This window comes from Aythya marila (genome assembly GCF_965140915.1).
Source record: "Aythya marila genome assembly, chromosome: 1".
Taxonomy (NCBI): Eukaryota; Metazoa; Chordata; class Aves; order Anseriformes; family Anatidae; genus Aythya; species Aythya marila.
In genome coordinates this window covers 44276221-44293723 of record NC_139042.1, presented here as the reverse complement: position 1 = coordinate 44293723, position 17503 = coordinate 44276221, and the positions used below count along the sequence as shown (strand labels likewise).

Sequence of the window (17503 nt, the reverse complement as noted above, 5' to 3'; positions counted from 1 at the left end):
GCAGCTGCATTCATTAGTATCTGGTTCTACAAAATCATTGCAGATGTGCAGGAGAGTGCTTAAACCTTGTGGAATTGGACATGACAACTTAAGTGCATATACAGAGTATGCTTGGATATGTAATCAAATATCCATCTTGCACATGCCCTGATAGTTTTCTGATAGTGTTGGGTATACTGGTGTGGGTCTTAAATTCTCTTGTTAAAAGTATTCTATTTGGAATAAAAACATAATTATTGATTACCCCCAAAAGGAGGAGGGAAATCAGGTCAGTCAGATAAAGGAGTAGGCCTTGCAGATATGGATATAAGTCTCTCAGTAGATTCTGCACTATTTAAAGTATAGCATCTCCTAAAAGAATGATTGGGTCTGAGTTACTCTACAGTATTTAATAGCCGCACAATAAGGACACTCCTCTCCTGTTGTACAGAGAGGAGATCTGAACTTTATTGCCTTTTATTTTAGGTGAGGGAGATGTGGCTTAGGCATTCAAGGGTTGGGAGTACTAATATTTTCCAACTAAGTATGTTTTGTAAGGGACCTCAGTGGTTTAGGTTTGCTCAGAGCATGTTCAGGTGATCAGCCCTGTTACTCCAAAAAGAGTGGAGGAATAGAGGAGTCCCAGCTTGAAAACGTTTCTTTGAGGCCTTGTAGAGCTGCTAATTAGCAGTAGGGTAATGTAGGTCTTACTGGTCACTTTCTAAGTGTTACAAATTGGATTCATCTCACTTTTTCAACATCTGCGATGTAGGCATCTACATCAGAGTTAGTCACTGTAGCTTCTGTTTTGGAATTCAGTGAGTCTCAGTTGTTTCCAGCACCTTTAGCACAAGGTGATTTTAGAAATTACATTAAGAAGTTAAGAATTTAGCAGTCTCTAGGTTATCAACTTTGGGGTATAAGTCAGTGCCTGTGAAGGAGAGGCTCAGGACACTTGTGTGGTCTAGTTTAGAGACAAGAAAGCCAAGAGGCAACCTCATTGCTCTCTACAACTTCCTGAGGAGGGGATGTGGCAAGGGATGTGCTAAACTCTTCTCCCTGGTGACCTGTGTCATACAGGAATGGCACAGAGCTGCACTAGGGAAAGTTCAGAATAGATATCAGGAAAAATTTCTTCACTGTGAGCATGTTAAAACACTAGAACAGGGCTTCCTAGCATGGTTGTTGATGCCCTATGCCTGTTGTCACTGTTCAAGAGGCATTTGGATAATGCCCTCAATGATATGCTTTAATTTTTGGTTAGCCCTGAAGTTGTCAGGCATTTGGCCTAGATGGTCTTGGAAGATCCCTTCCAACTGAACAATGCTGTTCTGTTCTTTTCTGTCATAGATTCTACCTCAGTCAGTCACCTGACTAGTTGAGGATTAATTTTACCAGATTTGTTGGATTTGAAAACACCTGATTTGTCGAAGTTATTCCTGACTTACTCTTTTTCTATCCGAACCTGAGATCCTAACCTAACATTGAAGCAATTCAATTTTAGTTGTTTTAAATATTAATAAAAACTATAATAAATTCTTTGAGACATTTACATATAGTTTCTTCTTTAACAGGGTCATCTGTCAGAAGCTTGGTCCCGTGTGACAAAGAATGCTATTGCTGAAACCATCATAGCTCTGACCAAAATGGAAGAAGAATACCGATCACCAGTGAGGTGCATTGCAACAACGAGAGTAAGAATTTTACTGAATTTGACATTAGTTCATTGCAAACATGCAGTAGGAAGAGCCCTCCTATTCTTCAGAAAATATTTCCCCTGTGGGTTTTCTCAGGAAATAATGTATACAGTATACAGCTTACATTGTATAAATTTAGCTCTGTGCATAACATTAGGTTATTACTTAAGCTCTGTGCGTAATGACAGGTTATTCTTAAGTCAGTCACTGCTTGTCCTAATAAGTCCTGCTTTCTTCATGTCACAGTAGATTGAGTTGTTTTATTTGAGGTAAAAACAGAATTTTTGATTAAGTCTGCATCGTGTGTACCTCTAAAGTAATGAAGAGTAAGTGTTATTCCTACACTTTCGTTTTTTTTATTCTTGAAGTAATTCTGCTTTAAGTTTGTGAAACTTGCCTTTAACTAAATTTATGTGATCTGCATGGAAAATTGCACAATATGTATCAGCTGTCTTTCTCCAGCTCTCTGTGCTATCATTTTAAGTGGTTTGACTTCTAGGTCATCAGCTGCCACATCTCAAAGCTATTATGAAAACACTCAGGGAAAAAAAAATAAACATTCTCTATCACAACTAAGCTAAACTTCATCTGTGTTTTAGTCTCAAAACGAAAAATAATTTGCTGAGCCTGTTTTTTTCTTTACTTCTTCTATGAATCTTTTACAGAAATTGAGACTAACTTCAATAGATTGCTTGAAATTCCACTAAAAGCATACCTGTAAATCATGGCAATCTTTCCATCTTAGGCAGTACAGATTTTGTCTTCATAAATGTTATATTGAATAAAAGAAGAGATTTGCAATGGTTGCATGCATTCAACACTCATGTTGTTTTCCATCTTAAAGGCTGTGCCAGGATTTTATTCCACCTTCTTACTAATATATTCTCATCTTTTTCAAAGACACTGTCTCAGAATACCAGTAGCTCCTGCTGTCGCTGTGTTAGTTTAATCAGGTCATAGAGGAGCCCTGAACATCAGGCCAGCTCTCCTTGTGAATGAAGTTAGTCCTGTCATGAAAGTGCATGTTTCTGGGGGTATTCTATTACAGTTCTTCAACAAAAGCCATTTTGTTGAAATCAAAACTTGTTCAAAAACTTGTTCAATTCCTTTTGTTCAAAAGCAATTCCAAAATGCACCTGTCAAGTGCATTTCAGTTTGGGTTGCAGGCCTGCTGACAAGTTATCCTCATGTAGCTAATCTCTTTAGGATTTCACTGTAGTCAATGAAAAAAAAGAGAGAAAACATTCCTGTGGAGCCTGAAGTACATTTAGCTCAGAACCCCTTTCTGGGTAATGCCCAGTACAGTGAGGAGAGAACATAGGGAAATGAATCTCACTGACCTAAAGTTACTTTTTTGATTAGTCTGTCTCCTTCAATTTTCTCCTCTCCCTACAAAATCTGCAATGCTTTGGGATGATATATGAGTGTTAGTTGTTTCGTGTATTTTCCACATTTCTGTAATATACCCCGCTTGATCTTTCTTCACTGTTTCTCTCATGTGCCATAGTTACGACCATAAAGTGTCATAGTTGAAAGAAACAAGGCAGCTCTCAAAAGTTCAATAAGTTTGTTTTGTGTTTGACTTATTTCGGAAAAGAAAAAACTTGCACTATATGGACAGGCTTCAGCTAATGATGGTACAGGTTTCAGGTAACAGTGGTACTCTTAGCTGTCAAAGTTTAATTTTTTTGTATTTTGATTTTTTTTTAATTTATTTTTTCTAAACCATTTACTTCTGCCTTTTCTTTAAATAGTTGTGGCTGGCCCTAGCATCCCTCTGCGTACTTGATCAGGATCATGTTGATAGACTGTCATCAGGAAGGTGGATGGGAAAGGATGGACAACAGAAACAGATGGTGAGATTGAAACTCATATGCTTCTTTCTTTATTTGGATTTATTCAGTAGTCAAAGAATTTCAAGTAAGTGACAGGGAAAGGTGAACTTTGCCTAACCTTATTCCACCCTCATGGAAATTGTACATACATGTTTGAAGTATTTGGTTTCTAGGCAAATACTGCTCAGAAATGGAAATTCCGACTTACATCAATAGTAAGGTAGCAATGCTACTGCTATTCAGGGTGCATTGAAGACCTGTAGGATGGATTTTTGAGAATAGATTAACTCGTTTAATACGATACCTTCTGTAAGAGATTTTTCCCTTCTATCTGGATCTTTGTAACATAACAGAGTCAATTATTTTGTATTCCTCAAGAACTACTTATCTGCAATTTAGCTTTGTCTTCCAGATCTAAGTGGGAGACTACTTGCCCCAAAAAGAAAGAAACTCTCTGAATGAATTTAGTAAAGCTACCATTCAGCCAGAGGATTTACAACTTCAGTATGACACACAGTGGATGGATCAAGTTTCTGTCAGTATTTTCCAGTATCACAAAAAGCATATGAGGCACAAAAGGTTTCTGAGGTGATTACGAAAAGACTCTAGAAAGTCAAGAGGCTTCTGTGTACCTTTTTTGAAATTCAGCACAAAATATTGCTCAACTAAGAGAAAACATGAAGCCTAGAGCAGTCTTTTCAAGGTCATGAGCAAAGATGCATCTTTAATCTTCAAATCTTTTAATCTTTAAATTTTGGCTTCCCCAAATCTATGAGTTTTCATACCTAGGAAGCCATCTTTGTTTTAATGTATGATTTAATGGAACAGCTTTAGAAGTTAAAAAGCCTTATTGCTTTTTTTAATCGTGAACCATTTTAGGACAGGCCTGTAGTAGAGATTTTTTGTCAGCTAATTATATAGCTAAACTAGAAACATGAATTCCATAATAAAAAAGATTGACTTTATGAAAACAAACTGAACCCATTTCATCTGTCTGTGCTTTCACAGGAAGAGTTTCATTGCCTTAGGCTTCCTGTGCTGTTCCACAGAGACAAGCAGTAGGAGATTAGAAAAACAGAACAGTGGTCTAGTTTGTAGATAGGAAGAAAAAAAGTTAGAAATTGGGGCTTTTTTGAACTAGTGGAAATGTTAGAGGAGCAGCCAAAACATAGGCAAGCAGGCATACAAGCTGCTGAACCCAGCCCAAAAATCCCCAATCCCATTTTATACCAGGATGTTCAAATTTTGAGGTGAAGTGTGTTCCCCTCAACCAGGAATGCTGCTGAAAAGATTTAGTTCTAAGTTGTAGGAGCAATATCTTGGAAACCATGTGTTCTGGAATAAAGTGGAAACTTGATCTCAGAGATAGGCATGATCAAAGTCAGTCATTGAACTCTGTACAGATATTTTGAACTGTAAAATAGACCTGTCTGTGTTAAATTAAAAATGTATCAATACAGCAAGTTAATTTATGGTAGATTTTGAAGTTTTTGCTTGGGCTGTGTTATCTCTGGGTTGTAGATAACCTACAACTTAGATTAGGTGCTTGAACAGACTGAACTTACCATATGAAAGAATTAAGGGTGAAAATTTTGGATGTCTATGAAGTTTTCTGTTAATGTGCCTGTAACCCATGTTAGCACAATTTTTTTTTTCTGTGAAAAAAAAAATCTGTTGAAAATGATGTCTCAAACATATTTTTGTAGAATAGATCTTTACTACCTCTTGTAAAATAAGAGATGAAGAATATTGGAAGAACTGATGCAGTAAACAGGGGCTCTTTGTGTCCAGATCTGATTATTAAGATATTAATTATTTGAAATATACAATTAATAACCTATACAAGCTCTTTATCCTCTATTATTAATTTGGGAGGCAGGGTTAGGGGAAAATAAAAACACATGAAAGTAAATGAATGATTTAATAGAGAATTGTTTAATAATGTTTCTTATTTTTTTCAGCCAATGTGCGATAACCATGATGATGGTGAAACTGCCGCAATCATTTTATGTAATGTCTGTGGGAATTTGTGTACAGATTGTGACCGATTCCTTCATCTCCATCGGCGAACAAAAACTCATCAGAGACAGGTAGAGTATTCATGTCATCATGTCGTATGCACTGCAGACATATTATGTGCATTTCCCCAATTAATCTACAAGCAAATGGTAGTTGCAAGATTCAAACCTAAAAATGCTAATTGCTTTTGTTTTGATGATGGAATAGAGAAGTTTTCATTTAATTCTTTGTTCTGTTTTAGTTAAATTCCTATCTGTTATCTTCTGAAAAACATTTGAAAATCACGTAGCATTTCCCAATTCTAATTCTTACACTACGTCAGCTTTTTTCTCTCATCCTAACATTGTCTAGGAACATAGTTAGGAAACATCTAGGAACTGTATAGCCTCTCTTAAGTGTACTTTGTTCTTTATCCCTTTTAAATTATATCTCTTTTACTACTTCTATCATGAATCAGTGCTTGCGAACCCCTTCATGTTTAAATGCTTATATATTTTTTAATATCTAGGAACATCACTTGACAACAAATTTTCCTATTGGTTCCCTTATGTCAGTCTTCTCTTATTTTTCAGTATTTCTCCAACCCTCACTGTCTTTTTGTCACACGGAAATATGTTGTCATTATCCATAAGCTTGAAAACTACCTGACTTTTGTTTTGTTTTGTTTTCCTCTTGAGGATGAAATGCCTTTCCTCTTTGACTTACCAAGATGAGTTTTTACAAATTGCTGTGTACCTTGCTGTTTAGTGTTCTTTTGTGTTACCCTTTTATCCTCTTCATGTCTAAACCTCAGAACATATTCTCCTTGGAATATTTCTTTTTCCAATTGCAATTTACAATGAAGATGCTGTTACTTTTGAAACTATTGAATATTTCCTCTTTCTCAACACCCTCTTTCATGTTTTTGTGGGCCTTTATTTTCCCCTTTTCCCATGACTACTTGTATTACAGAGGTTAAAATAACAGACCTCATTAACAAAGCTAATGCAGAAGATACCATTACTTTTCGCCCTCTCCTAAGAGTGAATCTGCATTAGTGTTTTACTTAGGATTAGGAATGTGCTTTTGAAGCAGGTATGATTCTCTCTCCTTATCATGCTTTGATTTGATAGAGAGCCTTGAAGCACTTGAATTGGATTCCTTCCAGGTGAAAGTAAAAACAAACAACAACAAAGAAAAACAGCAGAAGGTCCAGAGACACACCTAGTGCAATTCAGCTCCTAATGAGCAGTCAGTGAGTGCAAGGAATCAGCTAGTCCAGAGTACATGTGATATAAATATGAGATCATTGGCACTAAGAGTTTCCCCCTACAGATCTCTTCCTTGATGCCTCAGCATTTGCAATGTAAATTCGGCCTAGAAGTTCCATGTGCCTCCATTGTCTTCTATTTTTCCGCATGGATTTTTGCAATCCCCTTTGAAACTTTTCTGTTTTGTCATCTTAAGAAGATGATTTTGTGTGTCTATACTTCAGTCTTATCACACCACAGTCTAGTCTCATTTATTTTTCTGATTTCTCCTATATAGCCTGTTCAGATTACAGTTGATAAAAGTAAGTTCTTATCTCATAGAAGTCCTCACATCTCTCCTTTAATCTGTCCAAAATAGCTACTTATCAGATTTTTATATTCACCTCTAAAAGCATGTTTAAACTTTTAATCTTTATTTACCACCTTTACCTTTACATCTTTCATGTCAAGCCCCTCAATTTAAACTTTAAATTCTGTCATGTTCCCTGTCTCCTATTTTCTCTTAGCTTCCTTTACTTTGTCCAACTTCTGTCATACATACTTTTTACTGTATTTTCTCTCCTTTCAAGGTAGGACAGTCTGTAAGTTACTATGACCTGTTTAGGTGAATCCTTTGTGAAGCTATTAGGGTTTTTATTTTCTGATTCCAGTATAAATTAAAATATAGCTTGAGTTTATACGTCTATGCACAGGAAAATTCTTTTATTGCATTACAGGTAAAACAGATAAACCTGAACTTTCTTTGAAACTTAGGAAAGGAGAAAAAGAAGAGACTGCATAAAGTCCACTAAGGATCTCATGCAGCTTTTTGATTTTGCAAAAACAAAAAAAATGAATTTTCCTGATTTTAGCTAAAAGTATTCACTGCGTATTTATGCGAAAGTGATAAATGTTATTATTATATCTTTATGTATTATATAACTGCCATTATATAGTACATAGTATTATAAATAGCAACCATAACTATCAGCGTTGTTTTGATAAACTTCTGACATGGTTATGTGAAGGTATTTCTGATGTTATCTTGTGCTTTTAGTACTCTGTGGCATATGGAAGTAGTTAAATAGCAGTTAGGAACTCCAAGTTCCATACTTTTTAAATTAGAAAAAATGTTATCTAACTCTTTTCTTAGCATTGCTGTAGTATTACTTCCCAGTCATGTTATACCAAGTGATAATTTTATGTATTCTTACTTTCAAAAACACAAAACCTCTATCCACTCTCCTATATATACAACGTACAGAATCTATAAAAGAGAAATAACTTGTAGAAGACAAATTTGACAGAAACTTTAAAATATCTGTTCAGAATCCAAAGAGAGAGTGACAAAAATAACATAGAAATGCTATTTATTATCTCTTTGATTGACCTGACAGGTATTCAAAGAAGAAGAAGAAGCTATCAAAGTTGATCTTCATGAGGGTTGTGGTAGGACCAAGCTTTTCTGGCTGATGGCATTAGCGGATTCTAAGACTATGAAGGCTATGGTGGAGTTTAGAGAACAGACAGGTAAAACAAATTGTATTAGCTGTTCTTTTTCCTGTTTATACTTGCCTTTTACCTGAACATTTGTCAAAAAAAAAAAAAAAAAAGTTATGATTTTCACTTGCTTAAGGGAAATACTTTTGATTGCTGTTTTTTAATAAAAATAAGACATTTTAAATGTGTAAGAGTTATTGTTTGGTTGGTTGTTTTATGTGATTGTTGTTCAGGTGTCTGTTTTTAGGATATCCGTCACTTATGTTTTCTTACAACAGTTTTCATTTTTGTTTCCTTTTGTGGACATAGGCAAACCAACCACCAGCAGTTCCGAAGCATGTCGTTTCTGTGGTTGTAGGAGTGGAACAGAATTATCAGCAGTGGGAAGCGTTTGTTCTGACACAGATTGCCAGGTGTGTATTAATAATTATCAGTTATTGGGAGATGCATAAAATAGACTGTAGGATCAGACCTTATTTTGAGTAAACTGTATCGCTGTGGTCCATTTTAAATGAGTTCTCTCATGAAAAAGGGTTGAATATTGAGTATTGTAATATGATTCATATATGTCCCAGTTCGTAAATATTTAGCTTAATTATAAGCTACAAACACCAATGCTCAACTGAAATAATAGGTAGTTTCATTATCTTCAAAAGTATCTCAGGTTTTCACAGTGGTATTCCAAATAAAAAGTTAAATACACTCTGTCAACATAAAGTCTAGTGTACTGGAAAGCTTGTGGTTTGTGTAGCAGCCTGTATATATTATGTGAGCATAGAAGATAAAAGATTTGGGGTTGTTTGGCCAGATTTGCCTGTTGTATGCATGTGTCCTGAGTAGTTTTATGCCCTTACAGTCCAGGTACAGAGGTACGTTTGGCAGAGGGCCAAATCCCAACCAGTTTTTTAGGGTACACTATCTATTTTTGTTTGTGTTGCACATTTACATCTTCTCTTTCTCTTTCAGCCTATATATATGATTGTAATAATATTTCGGCTCAATTCATTGTTGGCTTCTTGGCAATTTACAATAGTTTTCTACTTACTAGGGCTTGAAATCAGAGGTGATTAAAATATCATTTTCATATAAGCATAATTTCTAAAAGCATTTTATGCTAGTTAATAAAGAGCCCATAATGTGTTTTAATACAGGGCAAGCAGTGTTTACATGGAAGGTACTCAATATACAAAATACATGTGGAAGATTATAGAATATTTCTCTGTATATTAAAATGAAATGTTACAATTTAAAAATCATGGTTTCTTTATGCCATTTCTATTCAGGAGTGATACTTTATGGGTAACTGAAGATATGAATTCTACTTAATGTACACAAAACATTCAGTTTTTCTCAAGTACCTCCTCTAGCAGTGGACAGCAGTATGAATAGTGATTCTTTCATCTCAGTTTATTGCATGAACCAGCAATCCTTCAAAAAGTAACATGATATCAAACTCTTCTTTGGAGGGAGAAGTAAGATGATTGTTTACTTTTAACAGGAGTATGCTAAAATTGCCTGCAGCAAGACACATCCCTGCGGTCATCCATGTGGAGGTGTTAAGAATGAAGAGCACTGTCTACCATGCTTGCATGGTTGTGATAAGAATGCTACCACTCTTAAACAAGATGCTGATGACATGTGTATGATCTGTTTTACTGAAGCACTTTCAGCAGCACCAGCTATCCAGGTTCATCCTTTTTCCCCTCTTTTTGAAAGATAATATTGTGGTTTTAATATTAAATGTCAAAGAAGCTAAAATATAAAATCCTTCAAATCACATTGTTAAAATTTTCAAAACAGACCCAGTATCAGTACTTAAGTTACTTGAAATGCTTTATTTTTCCCGGAATTACTGCTATTTCAAATAAGCAGGTTGTATCAACTTAACTTGCTATGTTTACTCTATTTGAAATATATAAATGAGAAAAACAACTAAGATAACAGATATATATCATATATATTTTATACAGCCACTGATTGTTCTAGAATGGAAGGGTTATGATTTTAACAAACATTTAATATTCGTTCATTTCTTTATTAAGAGGAAAGTAGGGGTCCTCCAGGCTTTTAAGTAAATTAATTTTGTATTTTGTATGTGTTGCCACTTAAAAGCAAGTAAGTACCTATATTTTAGTGGTTAATGTAACTTAAGTGTTCATTTGTTCTTTTTTTTCCCTAAAGTTGGACTGCAGCCATGTTTTCCACTTGCAATGCTGTCAACGTGTACTAGAAAACAGATGGCTTGGGCCGAGGATAACTTTTGGGTTTATGTCCTGTCCTATTTGCAAGGTAAATGATCTATGTGTTTACTGTATAGATCAAACAAATTACCTAATACTCTCTCTCTGTCCCCATACTTTTTAAAATACTATATTGCTTGTTGTAATATAAATTGGATATACATCACTTGTTTCCTTAACTTCTCATGTCTCTAAAAAAAGATGATGGATGCATCTCATTGATGTATCTTTTTACGTTCCCTACTATTCCCTAAAGTAAGGCTCCTCTTAAAAAGTAAGCATAATGCAGGCATTACCTTAATGCTGTTTTATTGTTAGCACCATCTGCTTGTAAATTCCCATTTTAGGCACTGGGGGGAAAGGGGAAGAAGTAATCTTAATTCACATTGTCTCAAGCAGGAAACCTAGATTCTCCATTTTATGTACATCTTTTAAATCTGCTTTGCTTATCAGTGGCAGAAGTGCAGAGCTGAAGAATTACATGGTATCTGCAGAGAAGCACCTTAAAGCCATAGGAATGTTAAATTTGTCAGGCATTTGTGCATGCTGTGTTTCTTCCTTTATGCTGCTTTTTGGTAATTTATGGCAATAGCTTGTAATTATTAGATGATAAAGACTTGGTACGGAGGACTAAAAGTCATTATTCTTAATTGTTGAGTAATAAGTCAAAAAGTCAAATAAGCAAAATTAGAGAAAAAAGATAACCAGAATGTTCCTGTGCTCGGGTGAATATTTCATGTACCTTTTACGATCCCTTTGTGGTTGTTACAGTCTGTTGTGAGACTGATGATTTCATATAACAAAAGACCATTTTTGTTAAAAATGTATTCCAAAATCAAATAAAATATTAATCAACCTTTTTTTTATTTGAAATGTCCATTACCGGAGTGCTTACGTCCTTACGACATCCACTGTACTATTTGTGTTTGACCACAATACAAGTTAGTACAGGTATTGTAATAAAGATGCAAGATATTTTAATCGTGATTTTTTTTTATTATTTATTTATTTCAGAACAAAATCAATCATACAGTATTAAAGGATTTGCTTGATCCAATCAAAGAACTCTATGAAGATGTAAGGAGAAAAGCACTGATGAGATTGGAGTATGAAGGGTTGCACAAGAGTGAGGCCATCACAACACCAGGTGTTAGATTTTATAATGACCCAGCTGGCTATGCCATGAACAGATATGCTTATTATGTTTGCTACAAATGCAAAAAGGTATGACTATTAGTATTTTCTCAAATCAAATGAATGTTATCATAAGTTTCAAAAGTCACTTCTTAAAGAATGGAACATATCATTAATATATTGTGTATGGCGTAGGAAAGCAAGAAAAGAAATTGTTAAACCTTAAAAAATAAAAACATTGAGCAAGTTAGACGTACAAAGTATCTTACTTTGTAAAGCTCAAAAGTGTGTACAGAGGAATTCAGAAACCAAAAGCAGATTGAGGTCATAGCCTTCTTAAAAGAATGTGCAAATGATAACTTTAGCAGAACACCAACCATCCCTTTGTCATACTTCCACCTCATCCTTTATGTGAATATTAAAATGCCATAGGTTTCATTTTAACTCTTTGACATAGGGACTTCGGCACTAAGATTTCACCTGAATTGGGCACCTTTTGCCTGACTTGGAGCTCAATACAACTTCAGTAAACAGCAAATGTGAGGCAGAAAAATGACCTCTTCTACAAGCCTGTTGGTGTGGTTTTCCCCAGCAATAGTCTTAAAAGACAGGAAAATATATTCTCAGTTTCGATTCATGACGCTAGAAGTCTTAGTTGAATTGTTCAGTATGGGGTTAAGGAAACTCTTAAGTGGTTATGCCTAAGTTCAGATCTTAACATATTGAGATCCTTTGAAGTGTAGAAATTACAGAGCTGATAGCCAGGTGAGCTAGAAGAATGAAAAAGGAAGTATAGAAACAGGGTATGTGTCATCTAGCCTGCTGGGCTCCGGGTCATCTATGTATAATTTTCTTCAGGCCAAGTATATGAAATTTATCAAGAGAAAAAACATACACAAACAGCCTGATCACTCCACCAGCAGAGAAGGACATATATTGTTTAACTATGGTTAGAGAAATTGTAGATTGTCACTGACCCCCTCCCATTGTTTCTGTCATCTGAAGCTGATTTGAGTGCCCAGCTTGCCCACGTCTTTTTCTTTTTTCCCTTAGGAATGAATAGAGTGAGGCAATTTCATTATAAAATTTTCAAGAGGAACACCAGTAATTGTTATGTTAAATGGAAATATTCAATTTGGAAATAGAGGAGAAAGGACTGACTTCCATATGCTAGAGAAGAGCAGTAATGACAGCCCCTCTAGCTCAGTACTATGCAGTTTCTCAGTTCACTTATGTTTCTGCCTCCCACAGTTAATCAATTTTCACTTCTCATCCTTTAGCAACTTGCTTCTTGCCTTTCTAAGCTCCCTTACAAAAATACTTTCGTTTTTTCATTTTTCTCAAACTTACACTGTTTTTAATTACACTTCTTTCCAGTATTTATTGCTGTTTCTGTTTTTCTTGTTTCCCTCTTTTTCCTTCCCTTGTATCTCATTATTCCCTTTCATACTGCACCCATATGTCTTAACAGCAACATTCAATTAACTAATGTCTAACAGTTTTCCCTTTCTCCAGCTCCTGTTCAACACAAATTTCAATCTAATGCCCTAACATACATCCCTTAGGAAGGTCTCTGTTCTTTTAGTCTGCAGAGTTTGGGGGAAGGTGGTCTGCTTAACTTTTTCCTTCCTCATACTTGCCTTGAGACCATTTTCCCTAGCCTTTTGCAGTCATAGAGCCCTAATTGTCACTGCAAAAAGGAGAGAATGCTGAGAGCAAGAATTCTGTTCGTTGTCTAATTAGTTAATAAGATGGTAATGAAAGAAGCAAGGATCTTAGTCCTCACCTCATCTCACCACTCCGTGTGAAAATACTTTATGAAGAAATTCATTAGATTTGGCAGTCTTACCTGGTACGTTTTTGACCCTAATGTATCCTGGTAGAATAACATGAGAAACTGTAATGAATGTCTAGAAAATAGAAACCTTGTAAGATTAATATTATTACGTAAGATTAATATTATTATTATGTAGAAAAGTTCTAATTATAAGAGATCACACATGAGCATAAAAACTGATACTCCCTTTGGCTGATGAAAAGCTCTGCTGGCAGAAGGCTTCCTCAGTCTGTCTAATATGCAGTTTGTAGAATACCCATACCTTGCAGTCACTAGCATAGAGCAGAGTAGGTTGTACAGTTTTTAATCTTGTGTGTCTTGAGATCGAGACATTGTCTCAGTGCCTCAGAAACATGTACAGAGAGTCAATGTCAAGAGTTACTCAGGATAGTGTAATGGATACTGTAATGGTCGTTATTCATCATTTTCCTGTTACAAAACAATTTTGTTAAAATACCAGTTGTCTGTTGTTTAATGTCCAACCATTCCTATCTGAAATTTAGGCATATTTTGGTGGTGAAGCTCGTTGTGATGCTGAGGCTGGACAAGGAGATGATTATGATCCAAGAGAGCTTATTTGTGGTGCATGCTCTGATGTTTCAAGGGCTCAGGTAAGAAAAGAACTTGTACTGAAGTTATTAACTAATTCTAAAGTTATTAACTAATTCTGAAGTTATTAACTAATTCTAATTCTAACTAATTTTCCTGAGTATATGAGCCATACAGTAATTCATACTCATTAACAATTATTTGTATCACATGATACTAATATACACTAAAAATGTGGAAATGTATTGTTCGGATTGTTACATCATTGCTCTTTCATTTATCAGTTTTTATTTTCTTTCTGTTTAGATGTGTCCCAAACACGGTACAGATTTCTTAGAGTACAAATGCCGCTACTGCTGTTCAGTTGCTGTTTTTTTCTGTTTTGGGACAACACACTTTTGCAACGCTTGCCATGATGATTTCCAAAGAATGACAAGCATCCCTAAAGAAGAACTCCCACACTGTCCTGCAGGTAGTATTTTTACAGAGCAAATTTAGCAAACGAAGTGCTGAGATAAGTAATTAGTTCTAACTGATATTGTTGTCTTTTCATGCTGATAATTTTTAGGATCGGATTCAGTATCTGGAATAATACTAAAATGAGTTTCCTCTATGCATGCCTTTGATTTTCCCATCAATAATACAGGCAATGTGATCACACTGATTCTTTAAACATTACTTTTGTTACAGAAGGACATTTGACTTTACCTAAACCAGTTCAGACCTGAGATGTGACATGGTGTGTCAGAATTATATTGAAAACTTTTAACATGCTACTGTTAAAACCTGTATCTGGACTTAGGTACCTGCCATGTGCAAAATATTGCCGGTGCCTTAGTTTCTGACTTTACATGCCATTAATTTGATGCTGATCTCATTGGATCATATTATTTTCCTTGCTGTTAAAAACACATGACAGCTTTTTGATTAAGGTATTTACATGAAAGAAGTAAACAGGAAAAAAAAAAAAAAAGATACCTGTTAACACCTTAAAATTCCTTTTTATTGCAGAGTACAACTCTTGTTCGTATTTACTGATTTTGCCTTTAGATTGTGCTGCTTTTATCCACATTATTGATTTGATGAAATCTATTTCAGTTACTCTTCCTGTAAGCTTTTTGCCTTTTCTACTTTGATGTATTTGATTTATTTTAGTTACATGGCTGCTTAGTCTTTTTTGTTGCTGGTAGTGGTGCTTTTTTTCCCTTTCAATATGAATTTTAATGTTTGACACAACTCTTTTAGGAAGCTAACGATTTGTGATCATGTTCTATTAGATCTAATTGAATGGCAATATTTCTCTTAGCTTATTTAGCCTTTAGACTTCTTGCTTGAATTTGACTGTGTGAAAGCAGTAAAATCTGCTGTTTCTTATCAATTCATAAGGAATCAATAATAAAGGCCTACCATATATCCATACAAACATACTACCTTCACTTAATATGTTTTTTGAGGAAATTGGGTATTATGTGTATGTTATCCGAATTTACATCAAGTATACAAGCATTGATCCCTTCTTTTTCCCTTTCTCTTAAATTCTGTGTAGGTCCCAAAGGTAAACAACTTGAAGGAACAGAATGTCCACTTCATGTTGTCCATCCACCCACTGGTGAAGAATTTGCTCTGGGTTGTGGGGTTTGCAGAAATGCTCACACTTTTTAGACTTTTGTTTTTTAACCAGAGCAAAACAGGTGCCCTCATCCCACAAGTGTCCTGAAAATAAAGTCCAGCTGGGATGAGGATGGGACCATTTCATAACCCAGGTAAAAGGAACAATTTACAGTGCAAGAAGGATGCCAAATACCATGTACATAATTCTTGCTGTGAGAAATTGACATTTTTTGAACCGAGACATCAAAACTTGTGAGGTGTTTGCATGTGGCCATTACAGTCATTGGCTAGGAAACATTGGACATTTACAAATAAATAATTGCTATTAAAGGATCTGTGTGTCTGTGGACTATGAATGATGCTGGCTTTCAGGAGAAAGAAAAAATATTGATTATTGTATACTGACTTTTTGTAATCTTGTACAATTGTAACGCATCACAAGTGGGGATGGGAAAGAGGAATATTCTGGTTTATTTCCTAGACTGTTATTAAAAAAAAAAAAATTGTGTTAGGAAGGCATAAATGTAACAAGTATCACACTGTATATAAAGGTATCAATGTTTGTCCTGTATAAGAATTATTAAATTACAACAGCAGTTTCATTTAAACTTCTGGGTTATGTTTGAGCCTGAAATTTTAATGAAGTGCAATACTGAGTGTGCCTCATATCTTGCAGCTGTAAACATAATGGAATGTACATGTCAATAAAGCCACTGTACATTTTTATACAGTGAAAGTCTAACAAATGTGTAAGTCTTAATTTCAGAAATGTTTTTAGTATGAGGGATTTTTCCTCATCATTATTTCAGCAGGTTCTTTTAAAAAGTAGGGAAGTTGTTGGGTGAACGGTTGATTATGGAAATACTTCAGATATGAAAAATGCTGCTCAAATCTTCTTTAAAAGAAAAGCTGGATAATTTTATTATTCATATGAAGTATTGCATTTCCAATTCAGTTTTCAAAACACAAGACTTCATTTTATATTATTTTTATCACTTACTAAGAACTTCTAGTAATATATCATCCCCACTTCCAGGACAAATAGCTTTTTGCCATAAATCTCGCTATTTTCATTTAACAGAGTCCTCTAGCCCTCTGTAGTGAAAGCAAAATATAACCAGAGGAAAAGGTTCTTTCCTGAAAGAGTCTCTTTTTAGCTTTTCTCTGATAGGCATGCTCAACTCATTTTCTATATTTTTTTTCTTGGAGATGATGAAATGTGCTTTACTGATGGACACAAACAACTGCACTTACAGTTAAGATACCAATAGACGGCATCCAGTTATGTCAGAGGATCTTGATCAGACTGGAACCATCTCTCCTAACTTAAAACATCTGTAATGTTTTAAATCTGTAACATCTGTCTGCAATTTGGAATAACCGGGGGAAAACACACCGTGAAGTACAATTTATCTCATTCACAGTAGTGATGTACCATGGTGATGTACCAGTCTCAGGTGTGTGAGTAATATTAGTGCAAGAAGTGTCAGAGTAGATAGAAAGTTAGAAATATTAGTGTACAATTAAATGTATTTTATGTTATCAGTATAATAGGTAGTGAAAGAATTCGTGCGACTCACTGATGGAAGCGGATATAGCGTACTCAGTAATGACAGGGGTGGGAGAGGCTGCAGGAACAGGGGCCAAGGCTATAAAACAGGGCTTGCACTGGGCTTGCAAAGAAATACACGACATCCTTTTTTTGTACATCTGACAGTCATCCAACTACTGAACCTGTGACAGTGAGAAATTTTAACTAGTGGATATGTATTTTGGAAAGCTATGCAGCAGGAGGCTGCTTGATAAGTTCTTGGAATATATTTGCAATAAATATGATATGTAAAGTAGAGAAAGCAACTAAAAGAGGGCTCTA

General features: G+C 35.1%; 1 protein-coding gene across 13 annotated transcripts in view; it reads left to right on the top strand.

Moving 5' to 3' along the window:
• The window catches only part of MYCBP2 (MYC binding protein 2), a 193871-nt gene extending 177483 nt beyond the window's left edge, over window positions 1-16388 (top strand). For all 13 annotated transcript variants that reach the window (XM_082784816.1, XM_082784822.1, XM_082784820.1 and 10 more), the window contains 11 exons: window positions 1554-1673; window positions 3431-3532; window positions 5473-5601; window positions 8157-8289; window positions 8569-8672; window positions 9758-9946; window positions 10441-10548; window positions 11514-11723; window positions 13974-14081; window positions 14326-14491; window positions 15566-16388. In XM_082784816.1, the coding sequence (XP_082640942.1) occupies window positions 1554-1673; window positions 3431-3532; window positions 5473-5601; window positions 8157-8289; window positions 8569-8672; window positions 9758-9946; window positions 10441-10548; window positions 11514-11723; window positions 13974-14081; window positions 14326-14491; window positions 15566-15681 (1485 nt within the window). In that variant the 3' untranslated portion in view covers window positions 15682-16388. The remainder of the gene's footprint in view (window positions 1-1553; window positions 1674-3430; window positions 3533-5472; window positions 5602-8156; window positions 8290-8568; window positions 8673-9757; window positions 9947-10440; window positions 10549-11513; window positions 11724-13973; window positions 14082-14325; window positions 14492-15565) is intronic.
• Window positions 16389-17503: the final 1115 nt, after the last annotated feature.